Source organism: Branchiostoma lanceolatum, chromosome 1 (genome assembly GCF_035083965.1).
Source record: "Branchiostoma lanceolatum isolate klBraLanc5 chromosome 1, klBraLanc5.hap2, whole genome shotgun sequence".
NCBI lineage: Eukaryota > Metazoa > Chordata > Leptocardii > Amphioxiformes > Branchiostomatidae > Branchiostoma > Branchiostoma lanceolatum.
In genome coordinates this window covers 27609736-27621781 of record NC_089722.1, presented here as the reverse complement: position 1 = coordinate 27621781, position 12046 = coordinate 27609736, and the positions used below count along the sequence as shown (strand labels likewise).

The 12046-nt window shown below is 39.8% G+C and overlaps 1 protein-coding gene across 2 annotated transcripts in view; it reads left to right on the top strand.

The window, feature by feature from the left end:
• LOC136446017 (transmembrane protein 132B-like) overlaps positions 1-12046 on the top strand; it is a 37072-nt gene that overhangs the window by 15908 nt on the left and 9118 nt on the right. For both annotated transcript variants that reach the window (XM_066444295.1, XM_066444287.1), the window contains exon 3: positions 4735-4908. In XM_066444295.1, coding sequence (XP_066300392.1) covers positions 4735-4908 — 174 coding nt within the window. The remainder of the gene's footprint in view (positions 1-4734; positions 4909-12046) is intronic.

Here is a 12046-nt window from a genome sequence, read left to right as displayed (position 1 = left end):
AGCTTGTGATAGATCCTAGATATGAAGATTATAGATGCCAGAAGACATGATATGTCATATGAACTACAAGACATTTAACGAAATAAAATTTAGCATATTTCTGGCATGATAAAATCATCAAGGAAACCAGATGTGGCATGAAAGCTTGTCACTAGTTATTATGCATTATGAAGGCAAGTCATGTCGGACTCCATGTGGTCTGTTTTGGCCTTCAATAATTTATTGCGTTCATTCTGCCTGGCTGTAATCATTTAGCATGGTCGGCTGCATCTCCGGGCAGAGCCTGCCCTTGCCAACATGGCCTAAACCCATTTCACATGCTTCGCACCACACGCACTTGCATACCAATAGCCTGGTTGCCCTGACTAGAATACATAAATGAGGGCTAACAGGTCTTTTAGGACCTTGCATTGCATCCTTTTACCTGCGGGAAGGTGCATTGATGGTCCCAAAGAGCAACATTTCTGCATTCTCAAAGGGATGACCTGCAGTCAGAATTGCACACAAATGGTTGTGATTTCGAAGTGGTGTGTTTTTTTAGGGCATGGAATATCGTTTGAAATTCAAATGGTTTCCCAAGCAATGTCTTTTGTCCTGGAGCCCGCCTGGTAGAAAGGTTTTGGCAGCAGGTCGGAGAATTTATGAGGCGGAATTTATGCGAGGCTGCCCTCTCCCTGGGAACGGAAAACGCCTGCATTTTCATTCAATACCCATGATGCTTTGCCAGTGATTGTGTAGCCAGCCATCTTTGTTGTTCCCACAATTTTTCATTTCCAATACCTCAGAAAATTTAAAACTACTTAGTTGGCCCGAATTCCTACGTCCTCAATGTTTGCGAGCTCTGTTAATGGCATGTGCAGGGACAAAAAGACCTTTCCATTGGGAGAGGTTACAAATTATTAATATTTAACAAGTCGGAGGCCAGTACATTCATTGAAATGCTGGTATGTTACATCCTGGGATCAAGCGTAGTCAACAGATTTGTTCAATATCAGCATGGATATCTGCTTTATCAGCCTTTTGATTTGTGGGGTGGAAATTGATCTCACCCCCCTTATCATGGAAAGGATGCTGCCATTGCTTGGCCTGTAAACCCTGCCTCTGTACAGGTCAATAGGTGCATTGCGCTTGACCTGGCAGCCCAGCACCCCCACCAGACTTGACTGTAGAGGGCATCTTTTTTTTAAACGTTTTCGGACACTGTTGATGTTATAACAAAAATATATTGGACATGCCAAAACACAGTTGAAGACCTGACCTGACCAGTCCTGCAAAATTACTTGATTTTAGGCAGAACAAAAATCCTGCATGACAAATTCACCTGGAAAAGGGTCAGGACATGTGTTTTGACTATTAACTTAATTAAGGGCTCAAAATACTTTTATTTGCGGTGTTACAAGTTGTCAGGAATTTTACCTGCAATTTGCAAAAATTCAAATCATGTTGTACTAAACCAAGTGATACAGGCATCTATTAGCTGCTGTAGACATGTCCTTTATAAATGATATTGTGATTCCCAGAAATGAGCCTGAATTTTTGTTAGCCTAAAAAGAATAGAAGTTGCCTATATTTTTACTAAAAGTGAAAGTATATAAAAAGAGAAAGGAGCTCTAATCATGTACAGTAGCATTAGGTGGTCATTAATCAGCATTTCTGATGGACAGATTCTGGACCAAATTAATCATAGCTGTCAGAAACATTCCCTAAAGAATAGTACAGACACTTTGAAGATAGATTAAGACCTGAATTCAAGGCTCTGTATAATCTGCTGTATTCACTGTAAAATATATAAAGCTTCAGAAAGAAAAACATGGTTTTAAAATGTCTACACATTCAGCATTATCCCCTTGCCTTATTTTATAAGTGATGAATAAACGGATCTTAGCATATATATTATCAAGTATAAGTCAGTGAAATAAGAAGTTTAACCCGCTGAGCAATTCCTTATCTTCCATTTCCTTTCTTCAGAAGGTTAGAAAAGGTCCTAGCCTCTGGTTGTATTAAACGTAATCACCTCTGCTACTGACATTTAATATCCTGATTCAGCGTCCCTAAGTGTGTGTAAAGCCGTCGAAAGGGCAAAAGGAGACGACTGAAATACAGTCAAAGATGGAGGGTCAAATGTATTTGACATTGAGGTGTCGGCCCACCAAGTGATGATGGCTGACAATGTCGTCTCAAGGGCAAAATGGCTGCCTGGCGTTCGCATAGATCAATAATTGAAGCTTTGGAGGGCGACTAGAGAAGTTGGGGGTGTGAACCTGAAACACCTGATGTTTCTAACCGCCATGATTTCCTTTGTGAATTTTTGTCAAGTTTTCCCTGCTGCAAATTTAGATATCAGTTGGAAGCTAAAATATTTGTTTCATATGGTGAATGTGTATGATGTAGTCTGAATGAAACAATTCTATAGCTGATAGCAACAGAAATGTAACATCAAATCTCATAACTCTGCTGGGTTCCCTAAGACAGCCATTTAAAAAAAAGAGGTGTTTTTTTAGACCTTCTCAAGAATGTTTTGAACACCTGGATATTTGAAGTGTGCATAGCAAGGGGATTACTGGTGCTGCATATCTCTTCATATTCAGACTTTTAAGTGTTTTTTTAGATGTGGCAGTCTTAGGGTGCATGTGGAACTTACAAGACCTGGCAATATTAAATCTTCTTGGAAAAATGAAAATATTATAAATTTGTATATGTAGATCTAGTGGGCTTCATTTTGATGCTTCTGAAGACAGAATTTTAGAAATCGTTGAAATAGATTTGTAAGCACTCATTGAAAAATGCCTTAGCCTGTCTGCCTGTCATTGTATACATGTGCTTTCACATGGGAGAGTTTGTTATTACAAGTCACATGAAATGCCACTGTTCCACTGAACAAGCTTACATTCAGGATATAAATGATCCTACATAATAACACGTTCATTCACCATAAGAAAAGCAGATACACATGGAGACCACAAGTTGCAAGTACAGAATACTAACAAGAGTCTACCCATCAATGGAAACAATAATGTGCAAACAGGCCTTTGTGAAAACCCCAGCAGTGTGTCAGTGTAAATTAATACATTTGTCTCTGCTTTGAGAAGGAAAAATACATCAAAGGGTATAGGTTACTGATACCTTGTTTGATATGGAAACAAGGTTAGAGATCAAAGACTTGCTGTTTGAGCTCACAAGATCTCCAGTCCTTTTCATGTGTAACGGGGGCCGCCCGAACATCGCACGCGCCCGAACATCGCACGGATTTTTTACTGATCTTATTTTGCATAAGTACGCCGTGTTTGTGTCCAATGACTATGCTGATAAGGAAGGTAAATAACCCAAGTTCATGCACATAATTGTCATTTACATTCAAAACATATGTGTACATATTCATTTCTTGTTTTGTCGAAAAGTAGTATTTTGACAATAATGATGGCAACGCTGAGTAGAGGGTCACTGCGTAGCTAGACGGCCCGGCACCTAAATATACGACCTGTGCCAAGCAGATACATAAGTCACACAGCCATCATACACATAAGAAAAATAATTTCATAAAACACTAAAAATTTGGGTCTTTAAGTGTTTGTTGAGAAGAAAACCGACGAAAGAAAAACAACGTAAACATTGCTGTCGTCTGACGACGTTGTTTTCCCGCCATTTTTTTGGGCCGCGATGGTGGCGAGACGATTCAACGCACAGTTTTGTTACGCTCTAACATGTGATTGGTACCGTCTATGAAAAGGAAACTGAATACAGAGATGGCGAAGATGTTTCCCAATAAGTAGACGGAGTATTGTTGATGTAAGCGGTGTCGTTTTTTCGTAATGATTTCGTAAGTCGGGCCGCATTCAATACGTACGTCGGGCCGCGTAGTAGCCTATTTCCCGTGGGAACATGAGCTGGGATGCGCTAGATATAGCCCTTCTCACATGACGTTAGAAGTGCACACGGTCAAAATTTTCCGGTCAAAAGAAAGCTAGAATATAGCAGACTTCAAGCCTTATTTACATTTCCCCAACTTCATCACCAACTTCCGAAGAGAGCAAAATTACCAAAGCGTACTATGTTAGGCACACTAGCTGGGGTAGCACTAAATCAGAAGGTACATTCGTGAAAATGTCTCACAGCGTCTTCCGCATGTAACGCGGAGCATGAAGGGCCCATGAACAGTATGAATACATTTCTTGTCCAAGTATGGTCTTTAGATGAATTTCTTCAAAATTCATTCATTAAAACCTGACCACTCTCTGGCAACCAGCAATGGAGCGCCGTGAGTTCCAGCGCGTAAAAAAACGTCCGATGGTTGGGCACCCCCCGTTACACGTTTTGTTATTTTTATTCATATGGCATCAAAGAAAAATTGTGTTGAATGAAAACTGCCCTAAATTAGGTAAAAATAGATCTTGTAGAAAACAAAAAAGCTATATGATTTGTGATATATTTCAGAACTAAACTTAGTTATCTTACAAACAAGCTATTACAGTTTGTATGCATTATTTGCTCTCTTTACATAAGTTTAGCTGGAACCAGTACACATATGATGCCATGAATGTACAACTGCAGGTAGAATCAAAATGCTTAATGAAGAGCAATAAAGAATCCTTGGTAAAACAGGGTTTTTCGTAGATTATTTTGTATTTCTGACAGAATATTTATGCCAGATTCTATTTCATAATATCTTGGAAGTTACAAAATGCTTAATTATTCTGTTGCATGTTTTAAAAAATGTATCTTTTTGTTTTGTTTTAGGGCTAAACCCAAAAATGGTGTTCAGATACTTGGAGCAAGGCCCCTGGACCCCACAAGATGGCAGATCACTACTTCGAGTAACCAGAAACACGGAAGCATGACGGTCACCGCAAGCATGGACCCACAGCGGGCAGAAGCTGAGCGACAATGGCAGCAACAAATCGCAATGCAGAGGTACGTAAAACCCTTTTTCCTGCAATGATTTATTCAGATACAGATTCATAAATTTGCATGTATAGAAATATTACCCATCAGAATAACTCACCCGGTTGTATTATTACAGCCAGTAGGTACCCATATGAGTAATGAGGCTGTTGAATAGTGCCCTTGTTCACAATGAAAGTCTACAGCATTTTCTCTTACTTTCCATTTCAATGAAGCAGTCAGGTGCAGACCACCATGTTGCTATCCTTGATTTGCATTTCAGTGGATTGTTACTGAAATGTTCACAGCATTTTTTGTATTTTATTAGCAATTCTCAAAGTATTCTCCTGGTATTCTGTTCTTTGAGCTATACAAGCATAATAAAGGTTTGAGAGGGCCAGAAAATGTCAGATGTTTTTTGATGTCAGAAAACACTTCAAATATGAGCCACCGAATTACACTTTGCTGCCTTTGGCTCGATGTTGGCGTCCATGTGACATCAGATGAAAATGCTTCGTAATAGTTGCATATCATTGCCTGAGATATTGTAGCTAGCCCATCAGTGAGCTGGTTGACTGCAAACGCATTGTGGTCAATATGTCAAAGGTGAAGGCCCCGGAGACTTCAATGCATGAACCAGTTTATACTGTTATAGTTGGATTTTCCAGGCACTAGATTTTAAAGAAAGGGCCATCCCTACCGCACATCTGGCTCGGAGGCTTACGTGTAGGTTGGAAGGATTAAAGCGAGGGTAGATCAAACTGGTGGCTGTATTATGTCTGAAACAGACAGAAGCATAACACGCCATGCTGATTGAAAAGTGAGAAAATAAAGGAGACTGCAAAGCGATGTTATCACACATGTTCACATGTTTGAAAGTAAGCGCTATGGGAAGGTTAAATCAGCATTTGCTTCATTGGTTTTTATTTGAATTTTAATCACTGGCATGTGCTGCTAACTGCATAATGTAGATCTCTGGATAATGTATTTCTGCCTTGTCCTTTGTGACTGAGATTTGTCCATGAATATACAAAGATTTACTGTCGGATGTTGCTCCTCTCACAAGTAACTCCCATTTTTTAATAAAAAGAAGCTACCTGTAGAGCTTGCTTGCTTTCATATCAATATACTGTACTTAAAGGAATATCAATAGATAGCGATAGTGATTTGAGAAAGGTAGAGAAACGTTCTGTTCTAAAGCTAGATTTTTGCAGCTGATAGAGAGTACAGATGAAGAGATTGAGTCTCATTTTTCCTGATAACAGCCATGAAAATCCTAATAGGTATCCAGATGCACTGGTTTATTACTCCAGAGAGAATAGGCAAATGCTTAGGAAGGATGCATAATCTACATTATGGGGTTGAGGGGTTGGTCATAACAGCCTGGAGACATTGCATTGTGAGAGATGTTGTCATTGAAATATTTATATGAATCTGAGGAAAATATTGTTGTGCTTTTAGAGACTCTAAAATGATATGGAATTTGGTTTTTACTGATGACTTGTAGCAAATACCATTCTGTAATATTACATCAAAAAATTTTGTTCCAAAGCAGATCATCGATGTATGTTTCCAGCAACTGTAAAATGGGTTGCCTTTTTTCGACAGACATTTTCAGGTTGACTTAAGAACTGTTTGACTTCTCTACAATATAACATACATGTACTATAATCCAGATCTGACAAAATCTATATACTGTATTCAATTGAATTTGCATTTTTTAATGTTTCATTTGGGTCATGGATTTTGTGGACGAAGCAGATAAAACTGCAGTAGTGGTGATCTGATGTTGGCACTGTGGACGATTATTGACTTCTAAGTTGCTTTTTCAGCAGATATCAAGGTGATGGGTCAGTACTTCATTGGTTACACCATCCGGATGTAAAAGAAAGATTTCCGTTATTATTAGATTTCTGTCAGTGTTGATATGTGGTTTTGAAATGATGTGCAAGGACCACTTGGTAGCTACTGTAGAGGTGGATTTTTACGAGCGGGTTAATGGCAATGCTCTTCGAAACGTAGTTCCCCAAATAACACAGGCGGCCGCACCGTGTGTTCTGTTTCCTCCCGGATCAATTACATGTTTATGTGTCGGAAACTGCAATCTGTCGAGACCTAGGGGTGACCCGCTTGAACTGGGAGAAAATGGGGTGGCGGCTCGCTCCTATTTTGTCTCTCGGTTGTGATGGAAGCCCTTCCATGTGTAGAGTCTCTAGCCATCCAGAGAGATTACTGGGACATGTTTTCCTGTGAAAGTGATATTCCCTTTTCAAGTCAGGATTGGTTTACGTTCACCACATAGCCAAGCGGCCTGAGTACCAGAGGGAGAACAAAGGATCCCACACGGTGGCAGGATTCTGAGGGATTTTGTCGGATTTTAAGAACCCTCGGCAACCCAAATGTTTCCCTTATTAGTAGTCTTGCCATTGTCAGTATTGCATTTTTTCGGTGAAGCCATGGAAAATGTGTTCGTTTTCATGTTTTCTCTTCCTTTTCTTGTACATTAGTCAAGAAAAATGGCCTTCCCTGTGCACAATGACGTCAGTGTACATTTAGAATGTATTTATACAGAGGTGCTTTGTGCTAGAATTATGCCGAAAATTCTCGGGTAGGAGCTAGTGGCAATTCTGTGTAGTTAGAGGTGATGAAATGTGGGTGTCTGGAGTCGACTCCCCACTTTCCCCGCTACATACCCAGGGGTGGTGGGGATCCCGGCATGGGACTCCGCACCTGTCAGACATAACAAGCCCCAGGGGTCAGGCAAAATACTGGGCATTCCTGTCAGGATTCCAGGGCCTGCCAATACTCCCGGGGGTTGACAAGTTGCCCAATTATAACATGCCTGCACAGTAGGAAAAACCCAGGAGCCATTTTGCTAGAGTTATGCAAGCCTCTGAAATTCTAAATTACGAACAAAACGATACATATCGATCATACAACACAGAAAAATGTATTGTATACGACGGAAGGTAAAGAATTATCCAGAAGGTATGAACATTTGCATCATTGTAACTGTATATCTATCGACATCTTTGCCGTTAGCGAGAATGCATTTTACCTTTCAGATCCCTATCCAAAGACGAGATATGCAAATCAGATTTGCTGTGTTGGGAGCAAGAGTTACTTGAATAGATAAAAGGAATTTGAGTGACTTCAGTTTACAAAACATAGAGCACTGGTATAGATTACGCTTTCCATCAGGAACCACAAAGTCCTGAACAGCAGGTTTTCAAAAATACTTTTTTTCCGCTAGACCTATCCAATCATGAAGAACTCGGCATGGCAAATGCCTTTCAATTAGGACTGGCCGGCATGTTTTCCATTGATTGCTTGATTTCAAAACATCCCGCCAGCTTGCAATCCCCTGGTACAGGTTTCCGTTTGGTAACTGGTTCATTTGTTAAACTGCGGAGTGTAGAACGCACTAATCTTCTTGATGGTCGATGGCAATTTGCATTGCAAACTCTAGCCAGGAAGGCTTAGAAGAAACCCTGCATCCAGGACTAGTGCCCCAAAGATATTAATCCAATGGGGTTCCGTGGAATTCTGTAACAATTTGCACCCGAAAGGGGGTTCTATTTTGGCACGCACCTTTCAATATAATCTTCAAAAGGGGTGTGAATAAATGTTTTATGATTAAAAAAAGCGGCCTGTGTCAACAATAAGTATTGTTGTATTGAAAGTATTGTTGGTTTAAGGTTTGTAGTGTAGTGACACTATTTTTTGCTTTTGAAGCTGGTGTGTTACACAGCGAAGCAGTGCTATTACATCTGAAAACAACCCTGTATCGGAAACTAGCGGTTAATCTTCTGTGCCCATATACAGCGTTTGCCCAGAGATATCATATGTTGGTTAGACAAATAATTAGATTTAACGGCAGAAATTGCTTTCTTTCTTCTGGGATGGCCATGTTCACAACCGTTGAAACTCCATTGATAGGTGCCTAATTAGTGTCCTGGTAGACTGCGGTTTGATCAAGCTTTACATGGAATGCAATTTCGGGAGGAAGTGCTTGAAAGGAAAGATTGTAAGAGGGGTAAAATCCAACCTGGGAGGCAACTGAACACAGCGAAGCACGCTGTAATTTCTTTTGGGTATAATTACAACATTTCTCGAGAGGGGGCAAAGTCTTCAGACCGATTAGGGGAAAAGTTCAAAGTCAAACAAGGCTGCCCAGTGTGGATTCGGGGTTCTCTAACTAAACCTAGCTCGTAAACATTGAACAGTAAGGGCAGTACTTGCTAATGAGATTTTTGTTCTATTTTGGAGAGAAAGGATGGAGGTATTACAGGTACATGATGTATGTGTGATGAAGAAACAAAACATCGGTTGTCTTTATTTTCACAAGACTTGCAAATGTACCTGTACTATAAGCAAATATTTGAAAATAAGCTGAAAATTGAGAAGAATTTCACAAGAAATATTTAAATACTCTTGGATGTAAATGAAACACGTGTTGTCAGAGGATTGTTTGTAGAGTGAGTCATCTTTGAAAACGCGTTGCAGCAAACTTCCGCGCACACCCTCCACACACGCTCAGTCTAAACACACATGGGGTGCCGGGCATGTGTGACCAGCTTGGTCCTCAGACACGGGGAGGGGGGGTGAAGTACGCTCGCCAAAATGGACCCCACGTCTGTCCACCTTTCGAGTATCAATATTTGAACACTGGACGCCAGTCTTCAATGCTTCAGTAGATTCTTTAATTAGTGTAATCAAGCCAGCTGGTGCGGTGTCACGTTCCGCCGGCGTATTCAGCCAGAGGAGGTGCGATACCCTCCAAGCAGAAACGTCAACAAACTTTGGGTTATCGGAGAGAAGACCACGCAGGCAGCTGTGTTTAGAACCCACACTCCAGAGTCTTGCCGTACTCGCTGTACCTCTCGCTCCTTTTGTCCCTCCCGAAGTTCGGGCCGTGGGCTCGGGACGCTAATAGCATTTCAAAGCCCTCTTGAATGTGAAAAGTGTTTGGAAAGTTTTGAGCTGGAATTTCCTGTACAACAGAATATGGAGAATCATGCTCACGACTGTCCTTCCTTGGCAGACTTTGTCGCGTACATTGCAGCAAAAGTACAGGTGGCTTAAGCGCCGATTTCACCAAGTGTCAGAGGTTTCACAACTTTCTGGCTTAAATTGTTTACAGTATCAGAATCAGTCCCACTGTGTACTTAGCCATATTGAATGACAAACCCTAATCCTCGCCTAGATCGATTCTTTGCCCCTTTTTCTATGCAATTGAAATGGTGGGACCAGAGTGCTTATATGGCTTAGGGTCAGTCATTGATGGTATAATGGACATCGTTATTGGGATCTCTTTGATCTTTATATGCACTTGAAATCCATTTTAAGTCATAAAGCAGATGACATTGATACATACCATAAATTACAAAGTATATGAATATGGTGTTTCTCACATAAAAGGATTATTTTCCATACTAAAACAGTTGTCTTTTTTTGGGTCTTCTGTGTTATTCATTAGTGTTTTTATATGATAATTGGTTTGGCAAGAATAGTGTATTGTATGTACATCTGTCTTTTTTATAGAGTAACAAACTTTGTAATTAAATTTTGCCCCATAGAACCACTCAAAATGCAGCTGTCCAAATGGAATTAAGCCTTTAGAATTGTGTATAATGTTTTTTCTTTGAATGCAAAATATGGCATTGATTTTTGAAAGGGAAATGAGATTGTTTATGTACATGTACAGATAAAGAATATTTTTATGAACATTATAGTCTTAGACATAAGCAATCAGTGACTAATACTTGACATTAGTTATATGTACAGAATTCTACAATGATTTCTCTTGGACCAGAATATTTAATGTGACAGGATTCCAATGCATTGCAGAAAAACTAGTACCACATTAGCTGAAAATTTATATCCATGTGCACATGCACGCCACTCAAATATTGAAATACAGGCATACCTAGTAGTAGGGTGCAATATTACATGTAATATGAGAATAAGATATCAAAAAGCTAAGTATTCAGCTAAGTGACAGATTGCGAAATTACGTCCATGGATTTTTGTTACCAACATTACTATGAAACATGAGCTCATTTCTGTCTATGTGCATGGATTAAGTGATGAACAGTACCCATGAGAATTTTTCCAATTTTCCTCCCAAATAATGGCCCCTTCCTAATTTGTGCATTGGATTTAGTCTCCAAAAATGGATGTGGTCCCTTTGCTAAGTGGTCACAGTGCTGACATTGTGATCTACCACAGTTCTCAGGCTTGTCCTTCTATGAGGTCAAAGAGATTATATGGTTGAAACCCAACATGGATGTCAAAATCCCTGGTCCTTACCAGGCTATGACTGCTATGTTTGGGACAAATTGTTACGAACGATTGCGGCACTTGTGTGTGCGCTACATCAAAGCATATTTGACAGAGGATATCACCAGAGCCGTTTTGGTGGCTATTAAACAACCAGACATCTCTGAGAGGAAGGTCAGGATGGTGGAGTAATTTTCATGTCTAAATGCGTGATTCATTGTTAGATGGAGTTACTGAGTAAACAGGTTCATGAAAAATTGAGAACCCCTGCGGAATGCCTGCACATGTGCAGCCTCAGTCTCATGCAGCCCATCAATTTTCCAGTCAGTACATTTGGCACCCACAGTGACAGAATGGCTAATGAATTCACAAAGATGTTCTGGAAGATAATAAGTCTGGTTTCGTACAACCTATCACTAAATTAGGAAGCTGCAATACTCGCTGTTAATGGGGGCCCTTTGCAATATTCTCTAATGTATATAATTCATTTTGGTTGCTCAGTCAAGGTCAATTCAATGTTATTAGTTCCGTGCAATAAAATCAGTACATTACAAAATCACAGCTACTACTGTAGCTAGAAATGTGTTGAATAGTTTCTGTTTGAACACTGAAATTTATATACACAAGAAATATTTCAAAGACAGTTTGATGTAAAGGATATCACTATGCTGTACTTCTTCTATATTCAGATGAATATCACCTAATTTATCCAGAACACTTGATTGATTTTACGTAGGCACCTTAATTTGTTTATATGGATTTGACATTTGAAATAAAACAGTTTTTGCTCACTTGTAATAGGCTTAGAAGAGAAATTATTGCCTTGGCAAGGAGTCACCTTTTGCACTTTAGGAAGTAAATAAATTAGATTTTGTGGCTTGAAATC